At 44.8% G+C, this 24,695-nt stretch overlaps 1 protein-coding gene across 9 annotated transcripts in view; it reads left to right on the top strand.

Moving 5' to 3' along the window:
- CDK16 (cyclin dependent kinase 16) overlaps positions 1-24,695 on the top strand; it is a 67,031-nt gene that overhangs the window by 19,593 nt on the left and 22,743 nt on the right. For 8 of the 9 annotated variants that reach the window (XM_077921515.1, XM_028712872.2, XM_028712873.2 and 5 more), the window contains exon 2: positions 21,353-21,492. In XM_077921515.1, coding sequence (XP_077777641.1) covers positions 21,375-21,492 — 118 coding nt within the window. In that variant the 5' untranslated portion in view covers positions 21,353-21,374. Of the gene's footprint in view, positions 1-21,352; positions 21,493-24,695 lie in introns of those variants that run through there. The other variant, XM_028712877.2, reaches the window with a different exon arrangement.

The raw sequence follows: 24,695 nt of genomic DNA, 5'->3' as shown, positions 1-24,695 counted from the left end.
ATATGTGATCTGACCAAGGCAGAAGGAATTACTTCTCTTGATCTGAACACTAGACTTATGTTGATGCAGCTAAGAATAGCATTACCTTTATTTGTTGCTGTATCACACAGCTGACTCGTGTTAAGCTTGTGGTCCGCAAAGACCCCTAGATCCTTTTCACATGTACTGCTAGTAAGCCAGGTGTCCCCTATCCTATATTTGTGCATCTGGTTCTTCCTGCCTAAGTGCAGAACCTGACATTGGTCCCTTTTGACATTCATTGTGTTAGTTTGAGCCCAGTGGCATTAGCAACCCCTCTCCATGTATTGTGGGAACACAGTGTCTTTGATGGATGATTACAATCCAGCTGTAAAAAACTGTAGGTGTAGACTTTAACATGTTTGTATTCAGATTTCATTTTAAAACCAGGCTATTTTTAAAAAGTAATGCATATCACAGCTTTTTTTTAAATGAAAAAATTGGTTTTCATTTACCCTGCTCACTCCCACACTCCAAAGGTCCGCTTCACGCATTGCGGAAGAAGTGGGTGCTCTGGTAAAAGGCTTTCCATGTGCCAGTAGGTCCCCTGAGGTGATTTTCACTGCATCTGAATCGCAGAAGTGTGCGGCAGGGAGCTGGGACTAGTGGTACTTCCCCCCTGTGCACATAGCGGGAGGAAAAAGTGGCGTAGCCATTGGCGGTGTCTGCTGTAAGGTGCGATGCAGCTCCTGTGGCCTGTCGATATTTTTTACCTTTATTTCACCTCTAGGTTTCTGAGCCTTTAAATATTATTATTATTCCTAGAATGAAATGGTTTCTGTAGTGATAAATTACTGAAATATAGTACTATGCTAAGACTGTGCTGATCCTGGTTAATTTGTCCCAATCACAGTGTTCTGTCTGATGGAAAAAATGGGGAAGTAGGTAGGGAGTGCATAATTCAAATTCTACATCAGACTGTTCTCCCCATGGCCTCACCAAGCTGCCATAGACTGGTTTGGGGTTTCTGAAACTGATGATTGCCGTCAGGACACACAGAGACAAGCATTTCCTCTGCTAAACAATGCCTAAGGCTGCCAGTTGGTGCTCATTTCCCTGGTAGTGGAAGATGGACCTTGATGTCCAACTGTGCCTCTGAAGATTTAGCCTTGTTTCGGGGTCCTGGGGAAAAGAGAAATCAACCTGCTTTCTCTTGTCAGGTTGTTCTCTGTTTAAAGCAACCCTGGCAGAAGCTTGTCCAACCTTCTCCTGAATAACTCCAAGTGGGGCAGTTCTAGAACCTTCCTTGGCAGCTCTGTCCACTAAGGAGAGCTGCTCTGAAAGCAAGGAAAGAGCTCCCCCAGTTTTCAGTCTAGGGATGCAGCCTTGCAGTTTGTGAAGTGTAAACTATTTTTTCTGTCCTTTTGTCAGCGAACAGTAGGAATGACTTGTCCTCCTTTTTGACGCCAGAAGTGCCATTTAGGGAGGGGTGGCAGAGGACAGTTCCCTCCACCTTGTGTTTCAAACCTTTTGTGGTGGTTCATCAGGAGTATTTAAGTCTGTGACCGTATCACTCATTCTACACACTGAGTGATGGTGCTCTAAAGAATTAAATAGGTGTGTGCATGGCATTCTATATTTACTCGTGCAAAAGATACAAATCCCATTCATAAGGAAACTTGGGACTGACCTCTTTTGAAAAACTACAAGAAAGAAGATTCCACCTAAACATTAGGAAGAACTTCCTGACAGTAAGAGCTGTTCGACAGTGGAATTTGCTGCCAAGGAGTGTGGTGGAGTCTCCGTCTTTGGAGGTCTTTCAGCAGAGGCTTGACAACCATATGTCAGGAGTGCTCTGATGGTGTTTCCTGCTTGGCAGGGGGTTGGACTCGATGGCCCTTGTGGTCTCTTCCAATTCTATGATTCTATGAAAACACTGTTGAAGTTATGCTGTGTAAAAAGCCCACGCTCGTACAATGCACTGCTGGAGCTTCTTTTTCCGTTTAGTCTTGAATATATCTAAGCATGAGCCTTTCTGCCTTGCTCTGAATCTCATACTTCACCCCCAGAAAAACAAAACAAAACTTACCTTTTAAATACATAAGAAATGCCACCGTGTTTCCCCCCACTGGGCATCTGAGCTGAACATCCCCAGTTCCTTTGCCTCGCCGTAGAATTTGCCTTCTGCCCCCTCTCTGTACAGCACTTATTTATACATTTCTATGCCACTCTTCCCCATCCAGCTGCAGGGCAGTGTCCAACAGGTGTAGCCAATATATGGCGGCCTCCATGTGTGGTGTCCTACTGCCCTGTCATCCCTGATTCTTGGTGCTGATGGGAGTTGCCAACCAGCAGCAACAGCAGCGAAAGAGCACCAGGTTGGGGAAGGCTGACTTGCACTCTGCAAACTCTTTCAGGGCAGCATCTCTCAGCTCTTATTGAAAGCAGAGCAAGCTGCAAAAGGGAGATAGAACCAGTGGCCCCCTGTTGCAGCTGATTCACTCTTGGGTTTTTGATTTTCTCCTTTCCTGCCCCTCTGCTCTACTGTGTATCATATGGAGGTCATATGTACAAAGTAGTCAGCGTCAGGTGAGACAAATGTGCTCAAAGGTAAGTTAGGAACTTGCTGTTCAGGACAATAAGTTGGCTCTCCTAGTAACTTGACGTCTACAACAGGAAAGTGAGCTTGGGTGGAATTCAACGTCCTGCTCTTCCTACCATTCTGTCTGTTTAGGCATTTCTGCTTGCCAGATGGAAGGACCCCCTTGTGCCCTGTTCTGAGCGGTCTCCCAGCCCCAGGAACCCCATGTTGAAGGGGGGAGGAGGGAAGCCGGCTGCGCAAGTGGAACCAACTTTCCATTAACAAAACCTGGAAGGGGATTTCTAATAAGGGAGACCATATGGGGATTCTTCTGAGACATATTGGGGTGTGTGTGGACCATATGTAGAGCAAGCATGAGCCTTAGAATCATAGAGTTGGAAGAGACCACAAGGGCCATCGAGTCCAACCCCCTGCCAAGCCTTCTTACCTTTGATGATAACATGAGGATGTGGAGCCTCAAGCTCAAGGCAGCCTTCTCTTCTTTTTGCCTCCTTAATGAGTCAGTCCTTTTGACTGATGGTGCTGCCCATATTTGCGTCAACAGCCTTCTTCTGTGTGCTTTATTTGGAAGCTGCTATTTTAGAAAGATTTTGAGGAACATTTGGTAAGCAGCGGTTCTCTGACAGGCAGGGAGAAATGCATGGGAAGTCCTGTGTAGATGTTGCAGTTTCTCAGAGAGCAGAGAAGGGCATGCACAGTAAAGGCAGGTTTGGCTCCCTGCAAATGTCAGCTTTCATTTTTTAAAAAACCTCAAGTTTCTAGCCGCAGTCCTGCTCCAAAATGTGTGGTCAATTCCTGCTGAAATCTCAGAAGCCAGAAAGGAAGCCAAACAATATTTTCAGGGGTTTGGAACTTCAGTGACCTGGATTGTTGCTCGTTGCTCGTGGCAAGTGAAAAAAACAAAATGTATTTTACAGAGTGGAGCAGGACTTTCTACTAGCTACTCAATGCTGGTAGTCAAAAACCTTCTACATGTCTAATCCGAGGCAGCAGACCTGCTCAAAACACAATGGGGACAAACTAGCAATTTAAAAAAATGTCTGCCATTGCTCATCCCCCACCATTCAGCAGCACAGAATTGGTTCCGTGGGATATAAACATAAGGAGAAAATGAAATGAATATATCTCTCAGCAGAAAGAAACTGACCAGTCTTTTCCATGCATCCCCCTTAATTGTCTTCCACAGGCCCAGCAATGCTGAGCAAAGCCCCCCCCCCCCCCGAGGATTTCACAGATACTGTACTGCAAACTTTTAACACTTGCTTGCATGCAGCTTCCTCCTGAGAAGCACCCCAGGGTGGCATCAGGACTAAACTGCAAGGCCGTGAAGTGATGACTTAAAAAAAATATTAGGCCCTTATCTGCCTGACAGAATGAAATTGTTGGCAGTAGAACTAAAGGGCCATTTCTCCACGTAGGGGAGTATTCAAAAATGGATTTCCGTACTGGCTGTCTAACTATGTTGTGCTGCATATCTAAATTCAGTCTCAGATGGCTTTAAAAAATAGATTAGTCAAATTCATAGCAAAGGATCAGCTGTGATAGTGAAATTGAACCTCTGTAGAAGGCAGTATATTGCTGAGCAGCAGATATTGAGACGTAGTCGAGGGGGCAGTCATAACCTTTGTGCCTTATCTTGCATCTGGATGATCTTGTTCAGGACAGATTGCTGAATTAGACAGACCTTGCTTTGATTCAGCAAGGCATTAATTAGATTTGTATATTTGCAAAATCTGTTGAAATGAAGGAATTGTGTGGAATTTAAATTTACCACCATGGGGTGCCAACCCTAACCATTTGGATGCTGCTCTTTCACTCTCCAAACTAGAAGCAGAACTTCAGATTCCTGGAGGATGCAAACACAGCTGAGTGCACACTCTGGCAGACAAGTCGTGTCCCTGTTTAACTCCTTTAGACTAAAGTCTCTCCATCAAAGGGTCAAGGCTGCTTATCAGAAGACGGGCAGGAGACCAGACCTGTTAGTTGGATAACAGAGGGAAGGGATTCTCTGATCTGGGGAGAGGACTTCCCATACTTTTCTCTTAATGAGAGTCAGTGCCTGGAGTGTGGACGGTGGAAGGAAGCACTGCAACCCCAAGGATATATTTGGCCTCATGTGTAGCTGATTTCTCGGGCCCAGCTTAGAGAAGATTAGGTATAAATAGGAAGTTTACTGGGCCAGGGCTGGGAGCGCCTGCTCAAGTGGGGTGGGGTGGTGGAACCAGCATGATCCATGCCTGCACTGCAGATGCAGAACATCTTGGAATGTTTTTGTGTGCATTTTGAAGTTTTCCTTTTTCTCCGTGTTGAATTAGGGTGTCAGGGAAGCAAAAACATTTCTAGGTACCAGCCTAAAGTTGTTGCATGACAGAGCAATTGGAGAATCCCAAGTGTTTGGGGAAGCTAAATAATGGAAACATTTGTCCTTAGTTGCACTGCCCATGTGCTCTTCTGATTTGGTCAGGCTGTATGGAGTGATGTATCAATGCTAGATGTGGACTGACCCCAGTGGGAATCAGCCAGAAGCAGGTCTCAAGTTCAGATGCCCTCCAGTGTCCTCCAGATGCTGTAATCCAGCAGCACCCAGAGAGCATCTGGTTGGTTACCTGGGCCCCACAGCAAAGACTGGAGCTGGAGCAAGAGTGAGAGCCGCCTGGCTCACCAAGATGCCTTTTCCACATGCTCCAGAGCCGCACTCTTCTCCGCTGTTCTGCCATGATGCAGCCTTCTTTGCCCACAAGGAGTAGTCATGCTGAATCATGTTTGGGATTCATGTCCAGGTGTGATTTGAGGAGTAGAGTCGTTTGCAACAAGGTTATTTGCCCTTCTTTAAACTGTCTTGGTTCATAAGTAGAGTCAGACAATTATTTCATTACTAAATAATTGTCCTGTTTATAAACTGAGCCAGTTCATAGTATAATTTATTCATTACATTTGTATCCCAGCCTGGCTTTCTAGCACTTGCAAGCACATATACTATGCCCTTTTAAAATGTGACTCTTTTGGGGGGGGGATGTTATTGGGTTGTTGTTTTTATTTTGATTATATATATTGCGATTTTTATGTTGATCTTTTCTGTGAACCACCTTGAGACCTTCGGGTATAGGATGGTATATAAATTCACTAAATAATAATAAATAATAAAATAATGCTGTCTTCACAAGAAAATCCCCAAGAGTTCTGTGGCTGAACAGGAATTTGAACCCAGGTTGTCCTAGGCCAGATCCAGCCTTGTCCAGTTCTGAAATGCTTTGTTCACAGGACTCTGAAAATTTTGCCTAAAAGTTCTCTGGTTTTGTGTGTGCAAGCAAGAGGGCTAGAAGCTTGCTTTTAATGAAAAGAAAGCTGAAATTATGGGAATGCTATTTTCTATAGGCTTCCCAGGCCTGGAGCCTTTGTGCTTCTGTGAGGGTGCTAGCACAGTAGTTTCCTATTCCATGTGGGTGGAAGGGTGATCAGTGTCAGGATGATATGTGGGTGCTTGCCGAGATAACAGCCCGCGATTCCAGCCAGTCTTTACAAGATTTATTAAGTCCCAAACTATGCACAGTACGGAGCTCTTAAAAGCATGTCTGCCTCAGTCGCTATCAGTTGCCGGAAGTGGCTCGCGCCTGTTCCCCTTCCAGCAGAGAAAGTCCCTGAGCCCCCCCCCCCCTTTCCTCCTCTCCTTACGTGAAAACCTAAGCATCAGAGGCTGTTCCTTTCTCTGCTGTACCAGCCTTTGGATCTCATTTTCTGTGTTTCCTGACAGCCCCTCCTCCTCTCCCTCAAGTGCAGGGGCTCATCAAAGGAGGCGGCCCCCCTTCTCTGCCAACCGATCCCTGACAATCAGGGTCTCCTGGTGGATCTCTGGGCAATTTGTCTAACTCTAGTAATATCAACATCCTCCCTGCTGCAAAAGGCTGCTGAAAATAATAAAAGTTCAGGGGAAACCAGGAGCAGATTTTTCTGTTTCTGATCGTGAAAACAAATTACTGGGCCAAGGTGCCTTCAGAATTGCTCTCTTCCTGAGTTCTAAGTGGATGTCTGCCCTAAGCCATTGCTTGGCATTGGGCTCCTCTTGGTGGAAATTTGAGTCTCTGGGGTGTAGAAGCAGATCCCACCAGCTTGAACTCTGCCAACCCCTAGATGAAGGAGAGCCTGGCTGCAGGTCTGTTTCTTTTTCAAAAAAGCAAATGACTGCAGCAAGGGGAGATCTTATGAGAGACAGGGAGACTAGGAGGAAACATTTCAAGAGAGTGGAAGAGTTTGTGTGGCTTGATGGCAGTACAACTGGAAGAGCAGATACCCCAGATAGCACTACAACGGGGCATAAAGCCAGAAGAAATAATATAGGGTAAGGTAAAATAATTTAGATGATCCGGATGCAAATGTCTGTGCCAGATGCCTGCTCCTAGCAGCCCCCTTGCAAGGCATCTTGTAGGTCAGGGGTAGGCATCCCAGCACAGGAATGTCTGGGTTAGGACTGTTGAAGAAGTGGGGAGATGGGGGTGGGGCCTTATTGATCGCTGTCTGATGTGGGGCAGAAGGGGACCCTAACGTAGCCGGGCTCATTTGTCTGACAGCACAGTCCTCACCAAGGCTACTCAGAAGTAAGTCCTATTGATTTCAGCAGGGCCTAGGATTGCAGCCACTGTTGGGGAAGGGCCAGAGCTCAGTGGCAGAGAATCCCGTCAATCCCATTCATTTCCTGGTAGGGGCTGTGAAAGGCCCCTGCCTGCGACCCAGGAGAGCCACTGCCAGGCACTGTAGACTAGGGATGGCAAAGCTGTGACCTTTGGATGTTGGTTGGACTCCGACTCCCACCCCCCTTGACCATTGTCCCTCCTGGCTGGGGCTGATGGGAGTTGGAGTCCAATTGCAGTCAGTACTGAGCTTCGTTCTGCGATGCTCTGACTCTGCATGAGGCGCGTGCTCTCGAGGCGCATTGCTCTCCGCTTCCTGTGATTGCCACTGGGGGCCACGGGGGCTCCCCCCACCCCCTGTCCCAGTCCTGTTTAACACAGAGTGACAGACCAGCCTGCATCCACCGCTTGCTGCCTCCTTCATGGCCCTGGGCGCCCAGCTTGTCACATCGCGCTGGCTCGGCCGTGCCGGCCTGGCAGAGAGGGAGCCCGGGGCGACTTGGGGGGGGGTTAAGACGCAGCAGATACCACCAGCCCTTCATACCCTCAGCCTCTGGTGGAAGGTGTCTTGCCGGTAGAGGAGGGAATGAGCGCTGATCCTGGTTTCAAGGTTCCATCGTGTTCTGCCAGCCTCACCGCCATCGTTTTAAACGTCCAGGATACCCAGTGTCAGGGCCGCCTCAGGTCCCAGCTCACAAGAGACCAACGCCAAGTCCACTTTATTTACAAAAGTCTTTATTGAAGTACATTGTTTGTTCCACAGCCGAGGCGCGCAGCCCTACGTCTGTTACGCTTAGACCGCTGAAGTCCCCTCTGAGTCAGTCCCGCCTCCACACCAGTTTAAGAGGCTTGTGCTGGTCCACCTCTTCCTGTCCTTCCTTTTCCGCAGGGTCTTTCTGCCCCCCTGGGTTCCTTCCCTCCTGCTTTCCCCTGACGCTGAGTCCCCAGACGCCTGCTCCCCCCTCCTCCGTGCTTTGGGACCAGGCTCCTCCTCCGGGCTCTCCGCATTTCCGCGCGCCTCCACATTTGAACTTGGCGCGCGTTCGCTACCCCTGACCTTCCTCTTGACAGTTATACTACACTCTGTACTACTCTCCGCCCTTTCCGGCAGGACGTCTTGCCCCGATCTCCTTCCCCTCTCTGCTTCCTGCTCTGCTCCGCCTGTCACACTGGGAACTCCACCCTCTTCACTCCGTTCCGGCGGGGAAGCCGGCCCCGATCTCCAACTCCCACTCGGGGTTTCCCTGCTACTCCCCTGCTCCTGGCAAGTCCCCCCTGTGACCCCCCTTGGCCTGACCAGGGGCGCCCCCTTTTGGGAATCCTCCGATTCACTTGAGAGACTCATGGAAGCCCTCAAGTCATTGTCCTCCTCCTCCTCCTCCTCCTCGTTCCTGGATTCTTCCCCCTCGCTCTCAGTCTCCTCCCTCATCTGTGCCTCTCTCCCTGAACCCCTGACACCCAGAAATAATAATAATAATAATAATAATAATAATAATAATAATAATAATTTTTATTTATATCCCGCCCTCCCCAGCCAAAGCCAGGCTCAGGGCAGCTAACAACAATAAAGGTTAGAGGTTGGGAAAATGTAATCGACCACAATACACACATAATGTTTGTGCCATTTGTCTCGAAGGCTGGACAATATCCATAGCTTCTGTCCTTCAAATTCAATCAATCCATTCAAATTATACTCAGAGGAGGGCTGTACATTGCTAAGGTTTCAGAACAAAAAAAGCCATGCTTTTGTCTTGATCAGCATCAAAAACACAGCCGTGGAAGGACGCACACATTGCATTGCATTTCTTTGCATTTCTTTTAGTGTCTATTTTGTTAAGCTGCCTTGTGAGACCTTTGTCCTAAAAGGCAGAACATAAGTATTTAAAATAAATAAGATGTTTATATTGTTAGCAGTGTTGTTTTGTGTGTGTGTGTGTGTGTGTGTGTGTGTGTGTGTGTGTCAGCAGAAAGGCAGAAGGATTTATTTATCAAAAGTATTTATATACAGCTTATTCATTAAGAAAACTAGAGCAGTTTACAACAATTGTACATAAAAAGACTGTCCGACTTCCGGAGGCGGCGCGAAACGGTAATGGCGGTCCTCTTCACTCTCTGAAGAGGGGCTCCGCGGAAAAGGGTCGCACGCTGCGGCATAGCGGCGACCCACTAAGAAAAACCACGGGTAGAGTGAGCCCGTGGCCGTGGGACTCGGCGGGCACCAGAAGCTACCCTGAAATCACAGAAGGGACCCCGTAAGGGGCTCCGGAGTGAAGGAGGGCGAGCGGTGCTGTGAGTTCATCGCTCTTTCCGCGGAAGCGAAGCTGCGCAGCTGTTACAGATGAGCGCCGACCTTTCTTCCTAAAAGTAACGAACTGCAAGCAACATACCCGTGAGTAACGGACATTAAAATTGGGAGATAACAATTTAAATTTGGCTGAAAGCGGGAGACGAGAAAAAGGAAGTCCGTCTTCCGGCATTGCTGACAAGATCAAAGCAAATTTTTGAGGAGTGGGAAGCAAGCTAAAAAGGTTGCGGAAAGCAAAAACTTTCGTGCGCACATGAAGCTGTTTTCTTTAAAGGGAAGGGAAAGAATTGGTACTGAATTAAAGGGACTTTAAGCATTAAGTTAGAACCATCCTCCTGTTCTTTTGGGCTGCAATTTTAAAGAGCCAGATCGTCGGGCTGCCAGGCAGGAGAGAGCTGTTAAGCTGCGGATACAGTTACTGAAACTAAACGGAACTTAACTGATACTTTTGAGCAGAAATAGATTGGATTTGATATTGTTGCAGACACCTTCTATGAAACTTTGTTTGACTTTAAAAAGTGCTCTGGAGAACTTTTTGACCGTGCTGGGACTATTGCACCCTTTGAACTGAGATAAACTGGGACTTTAATGGCGGAAACTTCCTTCTTTGTTCCTGAAGTTTGGCAGAACTCCCCCTAGAGGGCTGTGGGATTACAAAGGTCTGGGAACTGATTTTTGTTTTGACTTTCTCTCTGCTGATTGTTTACAACTGGAGCTGTCTTTCCCATGGAATAACAGACAATTTGACCTTGAGTTTTGACAGATGTGTAATGAGTGGTGCAGGGAAAACAAGAGGAGCGAAAGCGAAAGAAGCCAAGGAGGCTAAGGAGAAAGAAAAGGAGAAAAAACCTGCACAACCTGCACAACTTGTACAAACAACTTTGACCCAAGGACGCCGATCATCAGTCCCAGCTGTGCTGGTTGCACAGGAGAGGGAAGAAGACATGGCATTAGGTAGTTCTGAGGCAGTCTTGAAACAAATACTGGAGCAACTATCAACGTTAAATCAAAAGGTGGACAACCAGTCATTGAAAATTGACCAAGCAACATCCTCGATTCAAAAACTGACTGAACAGGTTTCACAGCATACACAAGCAATAGAAAATTTGCAAGGAGCAACGGCTCAAAACCGCGAATTAGCTGGAGAAGCCATTGAAAAAGTAGGATTATTACAGAAGGAGGTTGAGGAGATCAAAGGAGAAGTCAAGCCTTTGCACAAACAGGTAGGCGAACAACAAGCCTACCTGTCGATGGTGGAATTGAAGGAACGGCAGAATAACCTCAGATTAAGAGCTATACCAGAACTGGAGCAAGGAGATTTGATTGGATATTTGACACAAGAATTTTCCAAGTTCTGGGGTATAAAGGAAGATACAGACTTTAAAATTGTGTCGGCGTTTAGACTGGGAAGATTGGTAAGGAAAGACAGATCCAGAGACTGCTTGATAATTTTGAGATCAAGGGAAGAGAGAGACAAAATTTTAGGCCTTCACTTTAAGAAAGGAATTGAAATACAAGATAAAAGGGTGGAAATTTACCGAGACATCCCGAGACAACTATTGGACCTTAGAGCCACCTACACGGAGTTAGCAAAATTGTTGAGATACAACGCAATCCCTTATAGGTGGGAGTTCCCACAAGGACTATCTTTCACATATAAAGGAAAGAAGGTTAAAATTAGAACAACTGAAGACCAGCAAAAGTTCCTGCACGACCACGGGGAAGATCTCCAAAAAGGAGCAGCTTGGCCACTACCGTCACCTACACCTGCACCGCCGGGAGGCGAGCCAACACCTACACCCTCGGGATCTGAAGAATAGGAAGACACCCCATCTTTAAGAACAACAAAACAGAACAGGATGTCTCTGCAGCTACTTAGTTGGAACATAAATGGCGGAAACTCTCCGGAAAAAAGAAAGAGGATATTTCACATTTTAAAGAAAGAACAACTAGATGTAACTTGTCTACAAGAAACACACGTGACCAGGCTCCACAGGAAAGTGCTAATTAACAAAAGACTAGGCCAAGAATTTATTTCATCGGACAAGGTTAAGAAAAGAGGAGTGGTGATCTATGCAAAGGAGAACCTGTCACCAAAATTTCTATTTAAGGATGACCAAGGAAGAATTTTGGCAATTGAAATTCAAACACAAGGAGAGAAAATTTTGATATTAGGAATCTACGCACCAAACGATGGAAAATCAGAATTTTACAAGAAGCTGCATGAGATCATGCTGGACTATATGGACTATGCCAACATCATTATGATGGGAGATATGAATGGAGTGGTGTCAACAAATATGGACAAATCACAAAATCAAAATTTAACAACAGACGGCAGACTCCCTAAAACTTTTTTTGAAATGACTGACAACATGGATTTGATTGACATATGGAGGACAAAGAACCCCTTAGGTAAAGAAGGAACTTTCTTTTCTGAGGCCCACCTGTCATGGACACGAATCGACCAAATATGGACATCTAGAGGGCTGGCACCTAAAACAAGAAAAGTGGAAATCTGCCCAAAAACCTGCTCCGACCATAATGCTCTGAAAATGGAACTGAGACTTACTCCAACCGGATCCTTCAGATGGAGAATGAATGACACCTTGCTAAGAGATCAAGAGATTGTGAAGAAGGCCCAAAAAACATTAAAGGATTATTTTGAAATAAATTTGAATACCACGGTAGAGAAAAGAACAATCTGGGACGCCAGTAAAGCTGTTATGAGAGGGTTTCTGATACAACAGAATTCAATCAAGAAAAAACTCTGGAATGGAAAAAAGGAGAAAATTTTGGAGAAAATAAGTGAAGGAGAGAAAAAATTAAGAACTAAACCAAAGTCAAAGGAGGTGCTGAGAGAAATCAAATTCCATCAAGCACAATATTCGAAATTGATTAATCAAGAGATTGAATGGAAAATTAAACAAATGAAGCAGAGATCGTTTGAATCAGCAAACAAATGTGGAAAGCTGCTAGCATGGCAGCTGAAAAAAAGACAAAAGTCAAATACGGTTACAAATCTAGAGGTTGAAGGAAGAATGGTTCAGAAACCAGAAGAAATTAGGAAGTGCTTCCACAGATATTTTAAAGATCTTTATGCACAGGGGCCGCAAAAAGAGTCTGAGATAGACCAATTTTTAAAGACAAATGGACTATCAAAAATAAGTCAAGATAAAAGATCAATCTTGAACTGTAAAATAACCCAGCAGGAAATTGAAGGTGCCATTCAGAATATGCAACTTGGCAAATCTCCAGGCCCGGATGGGCTTACCTCCAAATACTACAAGACTTTGAAGGACTATTTGATACAACCTTTGATGGAGGTATGTAACCAGATTATGGAAGGGAAGAGGGCACCGGAAACGTGGAAAGAAGCATTCATCACATTGATACCCAAGTCAGAATCTGAAAAGACCCAGCTTAAGAACTACCGCCCCATCTCACTCCTGAATGTGGATTACAAAATATTTGCAGACATTTTGGCAAGCAGACTTAAAAAGGTATTAAATGAAGTAATTCATAAGGACCAAGCAGGCTTTCTCCCTGGCAGACATATGTTTGATAACACCAGGAACATTATCGACATTTTGGAGCTCTTGCAGACTAATAGGAACACAAGGGCGGTGTTAATCTTTATTGATGCGGAGAAAGCCTTTGACAACATTTCTTGGATGTTTATGAAGAAAAACTTGGAAGGGATGGGAGTGGGGCGGGGGTTTGAAAATGGAATAGAAGCAATTTATTCTGAGCAAAAAGCAAAACTGATAGTGAACAATGTGGTGACGGAGGAATTTAAAATTGAAAAAGGGACACGACAGGGGTGCCCTCTATCCCCTCTCTTATTTATTTCAGTCCTGGAGGTTTTGCTGAACATGATTAGGGAGGACCGGCTGGTACAAGGAATAGAGGTCGGAGTGAAACAATATAAACTGAAAGCTTTTGCAGATGACTTAGTTTTAACATTACAGGAGCCAGAATCTAGTACAAAAAGAGTTCTAGAACTTATTTCTGAGTTTGGTCGGGTGGCGGGATTTAAGTTGAACAAGCAAAAAACCAAGGTTCTGGCTAAGAATTTGACATCTACAGAAACAGAGGGGTATCAGAAAGAAACAGAATTAAGCGTGGTTAAAAAAGTGAAATACCTAGGGGTGTATTTGTCTTCCAGGAACTTGAATTTATTTAAAGATAATTATGAAAAATGTTGGTTGGAAATTAAAAAAGATTTGGAAATTTGGTCAAGATTGAAACTCACCTTGTCGGGTCGAATCGCAGCTATAAAAATGAATGTTTTGCCAAAAATGTTATTTCTGTTTCAAACCCTACAGATCGTGGACAGAGTGGAATGTTTTGGAAAATGGCAGAAGGATTTATCTAGGTTTGTCTGGCAGGGCAAAAAGCCCCGAATAAAATTTAAAATACTAACTGACTCGAAAGATAGAGGGGGGTTTGCCCTGCCGGACTTGAGGTTGTATTATGAAGCTGCAGCCTTCTGCTGGCTGAAGGATTGGTTTCTGCTGGAGAACACTGATGTCCTAGATCTGGAAGGGTTCGACAATGCTTTTGGCTGGCACGCATACTTGTGGTACGACAAGGTGAAAGTTCACAAATTGTTTAAAAACCATATTGTCAGAAAAGCAATTTTTGCCGTCTGGATGAAATATAAAGACCTATTAGAAGGCAAGACCCCGAGGTGGCTATCACCGGTGGAGGCCAAGGCCCGAAAAAGACCCAATATGGAGGCCTACTGGCCAAAATATTGGGAATTAATTGAAAGAACTGGAGATAATTGGAAGTTGCAGAGCCAGGACAAATTAAAAAATAAGGTGCGAGACTGGTTACATTATGCTCAAATTCAAGAGGTATTTAAAATGGATAAAAAAGTTGGTTTCCAGGTGGAGAAATCGAAACTAGAGACGGAACTGCTAGAGCCAAAGACCAAGGTACTTTCGAGAATGTATAATTTGCTGCTTAAATGGAATACACAGGACGAGACAGTTAAATCTGCTATGATAAAATGGGCACAGGATGTAGGGCACAACATTATGGCTGAGGACTGGGAAAGGTTATGGAGCACCGGTATGAAGTTTACGGCATGTAGTGCCTTGAAAGAGAATATTATGAAAATGGTATACCGGTGGTACATGACCCCAGTCAAGTTAGCAAAGATATATCACCTGTCTGATAATAAATGTTGGAAATGCAAAGAGGCAGAAGGGACATTCTTTCACCTCTGGTGGACCTGCCCAAGAGTGAAGGCCTACTGGGAAATGATTCATAATGAACTGAAAAAGGTATTTAGATATACCATTCCTAAGAAACCGGAGGCCTTCCTCCTGGGCATGGTGGACCGGAAGGTGCCAAAGAAGGATAGAACTTTGTTTATGTATGCAACTACAGCAGCAAGAATTCTCATCGCAAAGCATTGGAAGACACAAGATTTACCCACACTGGAGGAATGGCAGACGCAGCTGATGGACTATATGGAGCTAGCTGAAATGACTGGCAGAATCCGAGACCTGAGCGAGGAAATAATAGAGGAGGACTGGAAAAAATTCAAAGAATATTTGCAAAAACATTATAAGTTGTTTGAATGTTAAGATTGTGCACGATTAGGAAATGGTATGCTTCTGCAATTTGATTAGATAAAGGTTAAACTAGGTTATAATAAAAAAAGAGGAGACAATTTGAAACAAATATATTATGTTTATTTTGAAAGGAATTAGAATTGAACTACAACTTTTGGAATTTGGAAACATAATAACTGAAAGATACATTAAGTTGCGAAATAAGGTAACAAATTGCTGACATATATTGTATTACAGGGAACGCAGGGCCTGGAGGATGTGAGGAGGTCCAGCTGACATGATAAATTATGGAAAATGACTTGACAAGCATATATTTTTTCTTTTCCTGTTTTTTTTTTCTCTTCTATCTTTTTTCTTCTGTTATTATTTTCTTACTTTTTAAATTTGTTTCTTGTTTGTGGCTTTTGTGCGTTGTGGACTTTGTGAATATATGGAAAGAAACGCAATAAAAAATCATTATAAAAAAAAAAAAACAATTGTACATAAAAAATCAGAAATCAGTGTTGTGGAAAGGTCTGCTCTTAGTTTCCTGCATAAGCCTGATGGAATGGAAAAGTTTCCAGCAAGTTTTAGTAGTCAGAAATATGCTAAATACCACTATGAACAGCCATTTGACAGAAAGCCAAAGAGGAACAGAGAGGGAACCATGGATATTCCAAGACCAACTTGTTTCTCACTTCCCTTGTATTCCGACTTGAGTTTGTCTCTCTTTTGTACTTAAACTTGTTGACTTTTGCCTGCATAGCATTGTATTCTTCCCATTCTTGCTTTATTGTACATTGCTTTTTAGACTGCATTTTTAATGCTTTGTGAATGGCCTAACAGTTATTGGTGGTATATATGAGAGACACTTGGGGCTAACTCTATGGAAAAGCAAAAGTGTCAGGATATTTCTGCACAAAATAGAAACGCTAAATTTGGTGCTCACATAAGAAGACAATCTTCTTATTTGTAGGGGGAAACATCCTGGAAGTGGGCCATTTTTTTCTGCTTTGCCAGTGGAGCATACACCATAACCATGGAGGCTCAGTCTGGAAGTAGACAATGCAAAAAACAGGGTAAAGCTGTCAGGTATACCCCCAGCATCCCTGGAAATTGTGCCATTGGCCACCAGTCACGAACTCTGCTTGTGACCACATGTTGACCCCACACCAAGGTGGCAAATGAACTCCCAGTGCTGGGAACATCCCCCTAGTGCACACCCTTGCATCAGCGCGCGTGCGACACACACACACATGATGTGATGCCCAAGGCCCTCTGCTCCATCAGCCCCAGCGGCACAACCAGCACTAGGACCTTGAGAGGTCCTGTGCCAGAGAATGTCAGACATTGCCTCTGATGTCCTAAGTTAGTCTTTGCAACCATTTGGAGCTATGTCTTTCACAACAGGCTGGAATAGGTGCTGATGTTTATCTCCTTGCTGCCAAAACTTTCACCTGCTGATGTCTGCTCATCAGGCTGCAGTTTAAGGAGTAAAAGCAGGCCTTTCTTTTACAGTCAGTAAACAACATAGGCTGGAGTGCAGTTAATAAACCATGGGCACTATTCAACCACCATTTTTCTCTGGCAGAAGAGGACTCCCTCCGTCTGTGCATGCCCTGTACCATACCCAAACCTGCTCTGGAAGGTTGAGGAGACCTCCAGAACAGATGGGGCAGGGGGAGGAGAGAGGGGGAATATTATGTTTCTCACCATCTTCTTAGCACTATATTGAATGCAGCCCCTTTCATTTTTTTGTGGCGCTGTGGGTTAAACCACAGAGCCTAGGGCTTGCCAAGCAGAAGGTTGGCGGTTCGACTCCCCGCGACGGGATGAGCTCTCGTTGCTCAGTCCCAGCTCCTGCCCACCTAACAGTTCAAAAGCACGTCAAGGTACCGCTCCAGCAGGAAGGTAAACGGCATTTCCGTTCGCTGCTCTGGTTTGCCAGAAGCGGCTTAGCCATGCTGGCCACATGACCCGGAAGCTGTACGCCGGCTCCCTCTGCCAATAAAGTGAGATGAGCGCCAGAACCCCAGAGTCGTCTGTGACTGGACCTAACAGGGGTCCCTTTACCTTTAACAACTACAAGGCTGTTGAATTCCTCACTAACCGCAATACAGTCATACCTTGGGTTGAAGTAGCTTCGGGTTAAGCATTTTTGGGTTGTGCCCCGCGGCATTACGCGCATGTGTGGAAGTGGCGAAACGTGACCTGTGCAGATGCGCAGTGGTGTCCTGCATTCAGGATGCGAACAGGGCTCCGGAACAGAACACACTGTAGCTGAATAATGGGCTCTTTTGGACGGGGCAGGCTCACAGCCAGGTTGTCAACATCTGCTGTTGCAAGGACAGTAAGTGCATGTGGTTTCTTTTATTGATATTGACAGTAGCAATTTGAGTCCCTAGTGAATGAACCATGTCCATAATGACGGCCATTGTCCAGTGTTAGAAACTGAGATATGGAAGCTTGGAGCTAAATGGCACTGTTATAAGAAAAAACTGCTCCCAAGAGCCCGTAGAGAGTCCCTATGTAGGTTCTCTATCGGTAGGAGAAAATAACAAAGGCCAGCCAGAGAATATGGAGAAGCAAAGCGACAAGTAAGCCTGATCTTTATTAAACTGTTGCAATAGGGTGCTCAGACCCCCAAGCAGGAGGGAGGAGAAACCCAGAACATTGGTGTGCAAGCCCTTATATAGATTTTGAAATTGCCCACCATGTAGCCCAAGACCACCCCCCAAAACATCATACATACATCACAGAAGGAGGCGGTCAACAGCAGAGGAGGTGGTCTACACAACAGAAATCCTGTTTGCCAGGGTACCTGATAATGGTCACTGATTGCATTACCTGGGCAGTCTGGCCATTCTTTTGTGTAAATACTCAGTTCCTGAATCCAGGTCACAGGCTCACCCATTTCATACACAAATACGCCCTTAAGACAGGATTTGTGAGCAAAAGAGACAATGGGGAGGTTTTCCCATTTCCTTCCTCTTTGCAGATAAACATTTGAGGTCAATTTGGGAGAGTCAAAATGGTTTCAGGACTATTTTCCTGTACTGTTTCAGACATGTGGTTTATATATTTATGTATGTGTTTGCCTAGTACATTTATGAACATTTATTTTATATCTTAGACCTTATAATTCTCATATCAGCACCTTAAACTGATATTATGGGTGCAACAACAGAATGTCTAGGCACACTTTTTAGAACAAGAATACAAAGCTGAAAATGAATGAACTGCAGCTAAAATCTTATGTTCATATTTCACATGGTCTAGTGTCCTTCCCCTGCCCACCCCCCTGATATTCTTAAGAGGGTCTCTTCTCCAGTCTTCAGAGAGTGGCCGGAAGTGGGAAGGCAGAAAAAGGTCCTCCTTTCTTTCCACTCTGCAGTTTTAATCTGAAATGTTAGGCACAGCACTGTGTCCAGAGCTCAGAAACTGCTCACGCTAATGAAATTCCTGGTAGCAAAATGTGCCCAGACCAAGGGGAGTTTCACACACTGCTGGCGTCTCATGATAGTTCTGGTCATTCAGAATAACTGCAGTCTGGATCCAAGACTTCCCAGTGCTGCAGGATTGGTTGAAATGGTCACAGCTGCTGGTGAGCCTCTGACTTGCACCTATCTCAGTTGTGTCCGTGTGTGTTACAGTTGAAGAACCTGACCCCAAGCAGACCATCACCTGTGTTTTTCTTAAGCTGCCTTTGGATTCCATCTGTCAACTGAATACCCAGACTGGGCGGCGAGGATTAAGGCTTTCTGGGAGATGATCTATAATGAAATGAAAAAGGTATTTAAATATACTTTCGTGAAGAAACCAGAGGCCTTTCTCCTGGGCATAGTTGGCCAATTGGTGCCAAAGAAGGATAGAACTTTATTTATGTATGCTACAGCAGCAGCAAGAATACTCATCGCAAAGCATTGGAAGACACAAGATTTACCCACCTTGGAAGAATGGCAGATGCAAGTAATTGACTATATGGAAATGGCTGAGATGACTGGCAGTATCCGAGACCAGGGAGAAGAGTTGGTGGAAGAAGATTGGAGGAAATTTAAAATTTATTTACAGAAGTATTGTAAAATGTATGAATGCTGATGACATTGAAATAAAATGAAGGGGTTCTAGCAACAAGATAGATAAAAATTTGAAACTATATATGGGAGGTAAAATATTTAAGGATAAAGTAGTAGGATATGAATTTGCTGAACTAATTGTTAAAAAGGGATACAAAAAAGGGAGGCGTGAGGAAGTCAGGAAAATAAGTTAATCAAAGATGAACAACTAGAAAAGAGTGATTTGTGTGTTTTTTTTCTTCATTTTTGTGTGTCGATTGATTTTTTCCTTTTCCCCTTGTTAGGTTAAATGTTTGTATTTTTGGTATTGTGAAATTTTGTATTGTTGTGTTTTATATTTTTCCTGTGTTTTCACTGTCCTTTGTTTGGTTGTCTCTTTTTCTATTGTTAAACTTAATAAAATATTATTATAAAAAAAAAAATGAATACCCAGACTGGGCGGTTTCCTGGCACACTCTCCGGCTCCTGGGGCTATATTTAACCCCACCATTCATTATGGAAAGGCTCCAGAGGCAGATGAAAGCAAGAATACCCCAAAATACAGCTTGTGACCAAACGAGGCTGGTTCAAGCCTCCAATGAAATCATTTTCCTTCTCTTCTTTGTTATGGCTGGCTCTTTGTGTGTATGATGAGCATGGACACACACCCTCCAAATTATGCGCTTGGAATGAATTATGCTTAATGGTGTCGCTAGCCAATTGGCCCTGGGGCAAAATTTCTTCCCAGCTCCAAATATGGTGATAAGCATAAAATAAAACCCATCCTTCTACAAAAGGAAGGGTTTGGGTCACCCCTCTCTCTCCCCCTGTGTCTCATTTCCGCCCAAATCTAGAGTAAGCTCCTCAAATGTGAATATGTGCAGCCTTGGGAATTTTCGATGCCTCAGAGCAGTGCATTTCACATTTTCTCTTTTTTGGGGGGAACACTTTCCTTTTCCTTTTGTCAGCCTGGGACCCCAAATCTGCTATGGAGCCCCTGTATGTTGCAGAGGATTCTGGGGAGTGTTTGAGGCTGCACATTTCGTTCTCTTAGGCCTCCTCAAGCTCTACGTGAACAGAGAGCACGTAGTATTCGTATCCCCACTGCTTCTGTGAAAGGGCCATAGCTCAACCCCCAGCCTCTCCAAATGGGGCTGGAAATGTCCCCTGCCTGAAAGTGTTGGGAATCCTGAGCTTGAGCGCAAGTGGCCGGACTCGGACTTAGCAGCTGGAGCTGTGTGGTGCTGGGCAAGCTGTCCTTCAAGCAGTTACTAACCTTCTTGAGGAACCTCTTATCAGCTTTCTTTGCAACCTTGTTTGAAAGAAAAGCTTGGGAGAAATTGAGTGACAGACTGGGTTTTCAGCTACGCAACTGAAACGGCAAATTAAAAGGCAAAAGTTGCCTTTCATAAATATATCCATTTCCAGGTGCTTCTTTGCTCCCAGATTATGCTGCAATCCTAACCTATTTTACCTGGCAGTAAACCCCATTGAATTCAATAGAGCTTATTTCTTTGTAGAGGCGGTTAGGATTGTGCTGTTAAGGGTCCTGCAGTTGGGCATTCTCCGGGGGGGGGGGGCACCACAGCTGTGGAAACCTCCCCCTCTTTACCTGCATTCCAGAAACATATGCGGACCTTTTCTTTATTTTTCCAGGCATCTGATCGATAGTTTTCTTAACTTTGTAAAATTCCTTCCCCACATACTTCCAGAGACTTTTTACTTTTAGTTCTTTCACTGTAGTCACCATAGTACACAACTCGAGACATAAATATTTTACATGCCTAAAAATACAGTTTAAGAAGCAGATGCATTTTGAATATGAGTAGCACGTGAGATGGCTCTTCAAAGGACCCAGGAGTCCCCTCCCCTTGAAGTATTCAGGATCCACAGTGCACTCTTGTGTCCCTGGATTAGCCCCCCGCCCACGTGTGTTATTGACTGCATATACGCAGACTTTTAAGTGGGTGTTTTTTTAGCATTGAAATATTTTATGGGCCACCTTGTAGGCAAAGAAGCAGAATTAAAATGATAAATACAGGGTGATTCATAATGAAGTATACTGTATGTGCATACATCTTGCTACATCTGGCTTATCCTATATTAAGAGTGGATTGGGGTTAGGATTTGTATCTTGCCCTGTGGACTGGCATTTCCCCGTCCCCATTCCCTATCAAGTGGGAGTTGCTCACATGCTCACCTTGTGGGTTAACCCCCTGTTTCCTTGTTGCCACGTGCAGTGACTTCAGCTGTTTCCCCACCATGGATCGGATGAAGAAGATCAAGCGGCAGCTGTCCATGACGCTGCGTGGGAGCCGGACAGCAGAGAAAAACCTCAATGAGCCCATCAACCTAGAGGAGAACAACAGCAGTGATAATGGTGAGTGCTCTCGATTGCCAGCAGCGGAGAACAGTGCATGTGGCGGGGGAGCTCCCCCGATGCTCTCACATGCCCAGGAACGCACTAAGGAGGGCCACATCTTGCTCAGAGTCTGCTGCCTACTATGGAACCCTCCAACTTGAAGTATTGCTAAAAGAGCAAGTTTCTAGCCCTTAATGTTTCAGAGAGTAGGAGCGGGGGGGGGGTTAGGGTTAGGGTTAGGGTTAGGGTTAGGGTTAGGGTTAGGGTTACTTTTCAGTGAATTTCTGATTCAAAGTTCTAACTTCTTAAAAAACACCCTTATTGTAAGAAGATGCAAGTAGCTTAATGTGTGCAAATATTACATAATTGTTTTCAGTCTTGCTGGCATTGGGTAAACTTTTCCTGTCAGAAATTGTAATTAGCTCACCATGTTACAAACTCAGTCAAACGTTATAGCTAGCTCTACTCAGAGTAGACCCATTGAAATGTATGAACCTGAGTTAGTCCTGTCCATTAATTTCAGTGAGTGCTCTGCTCAGGAGTGGCATTGGATGCAGCCTTATCTGTTAATTCAAGGTCTCAATTCATGTGCCAATTCCTGAGAAAGTAGTGGGCATAAAATGGTGGTTTCCCCCAGGCTCGCTCGTCTCAGGGTCATGCATCTGCTTTCTTGCATGCTCTGTTTGCTAACCTGGAGAGGAAGCCACCCAGCACTCGAGTCTAAAGGTTTACTGATCAACAAACAACAAGGAGCTGCTTTTCAGTGTGAAATGCAAGAGAGATTTTGACCACAAATCAAACAGCTGGATCAGAAATGGACACCATATGAAAAGGAAATGTTGAATCTGCCAGGTAGATACTAGTCAAACATGATAGGTCGCTGCTTGGTTTCAGATCCAACCTTTTAAAATGTTTGGTTTAGGGCAGTCAAAAGACTAACATAAAACGGGACATTCACATTTCTCTCAAAAAAACAAGGGGGTAGCAACCAAGACCAGAGCATGTGAAAAACAGTGGTGCTTGGAAGCTTAGTCATGCAGACCATGTAGGCACAGAGAATATAAACTAACCCCTAATCCATTTGGTTTTGAATTACAGAAATATTAAAGTTTGTTGACTTTAAACGCAGGCTTGTTACTGATTTGGGAATTAGACATTTAATAGATTCCACCTACTAACCAACCAATTTCAAGTTTCCATGAGTGTTATCCATCATATTTCACTAATGTTTTATCCAGTGTTTTTTCTGGGGGGGATGCAGGAGTATTCATACACCTAAACATTATTTCAATATGAGTAGGAAAATGAGAGTACCCCTAAACATTTTTTAAAGAAAAAAAGCACTGGATTATCCTAAGAACAAAGATGGGGAACCTGCAGCCCTAGATGTTGCTGAATTCGCAGCTCCCATCAACCCCAGCCAGCAGAGCCAGTGATCAAGGATGATGGGAGTTGGAGTCCAACAGCAGCTTCCGTTTCCCTGCTTCAGAAAGTACTTGGCAAGAGCTTTCTGTCCAGTATTCTTTGCAAGGATCTTGGCAACCAGAACTAGCTGGCCCCTGGAAATTGGCGAGGGGTCTTCTCTTCTGCCCAGGTGAGGCCACTTCCTATAAGACTGTACAGTGGTACCTCGGGTTAAGTACTTAATTTGTTCCGGAGGTCCGTTCTTAACCTGAAACTGTTCTTAACCTGAAGCACCACTTTAGCTAATGGGGCCTTCCGCTGCCGCTGGTGCATGATTTCTGTTCTCATCCTGAAGCAAAGTTCTTAACCAGAGGTACTATTTGTGGGTTAGCGGAGTGTGTAACCTGAAGCGTATGTAACCTGAAGCGTATGTAACCTGAGGTACCACTGTACCGCCTTTGCTAGGGTGAGGTGTTGCCTTGACTGTAGAGGGTGACAATGAAGGGGAGAGGGAATAGGACTCACCAGCTGCCTTCCACAAATCTCCTTGGCAGCGTGACAGAGGAGGTTGAGCAGCACACGGATCCCCTCCTCCTGGTTTTATGAATTGCAGAGAATGCGGATGAGATTGCTTAGGCTGGATGGATGCAGCAGACACATGGGGGCAGGGAGTGTTTCTGTCTATGCTGAGCTTTGGTGTCAGCAGAAGCAGCACAAGAGGCTTTTTGCTGCTTTTGGCTGCACTGAAGCCCAGTAAGAGGCCTTTGCTCCCATCTTGCAAATCCTCTGGCAGTCAGAGGGAGGGAAAGACCACAGAGAATGGCTGGCTACTGATCCAGTCACTGAGCATTGAAAACCAGGAGGAAGGGATGGGGAAGAGGGATAGCTCCCCTTGAGGAAAGAAGAAGGAACTGTGAAGAGGGGGCAATCCTTATCACCAGAAGTCTCTCATAGGTGTATTCAGATTATAGTTGTCTTTGCCATTTTTAGGTTATCTCTGTCACACTGCAGACTAGAAACTTGTTGGATTTCTTTTTTAAAGTGAAACCTGGGGATTCCAAGGTATCTGCTAAGTGCTCCAGAGACCACACTAGAAAACATTCTTGATTTTAAGCCGTATAGACCCCTGTCCCTGCCAGGTAGAGTAAAGGCCTTGATGTGGCTCTGGCATCAGATGCTGGAAAGTTTGGTCCTCGGCTGTGATGGAAGCAGATCAGGTGGTCATTGGGGTTCATTATAACTGTCCACCCCACTCCTCTAATATTGAAGTGGGGGTGTCTCAGGTTACCAGAGCTATGGGGAGAAGGCTGCCCCTCTCAGGTAAGTCCTGCCTTTCCATTACACCCCTTTCATTCCACTTTAAGTTTGATTCCCGTTCTGCTTTGATTTTTCTTTTGTTTTTCCTTCCTTCATATTTCTCTCTCTCTTTTTCTTCCCTCTGTTTGTTTCTTTTTGTGTATCTGCTTTATTTCTGCCTTCCTTTCATTCTGGTGGTGTGACTCCCTTCCCCTCCCTGCCTCTTTATGCATATTGCTTTCCCTTCCTGTGAGCTTTTGCCATCTGTGCTTCTCTTCCACTGTGTCCAAACTTTCCCCCTCCTTTTGGAGTGTTTGCGATTCCTATTTGCCTCCTATTCACCCTCCTCCCTGTTTATATCACACTTTCTTTTCTCAATCCCTTAAACTCTCCTTTGTGGTTGGGTGCTGCGATGGACATTTGGGTGGGCTCTTTCCCCAATGCCAACGCTGCCTCTGCTGCTAACTGCTGTGTCCTCCGCCCCCCATCCCGCTCCATCCCGCTGCCCACTTGACTCTCTG

This window comes from Podarcis muralis, chromosome 17, assembly GCF_964188315.1.
Source record: "Podarcis muralis chromosome 17, rPodMur119.hap1.1, whole genome shotgun sequence".
NCBI lineage: Eukaryota > Metazoa > Chordata > Lepidosauria > Squamata > Lacertidae > Podarcis > Podarcis muralis.
The sequence above is the reverse complement of the archived record's forward strand: the minus strand, read 5'-3'. Positions and strand labels throughout refer to the sequence as shown.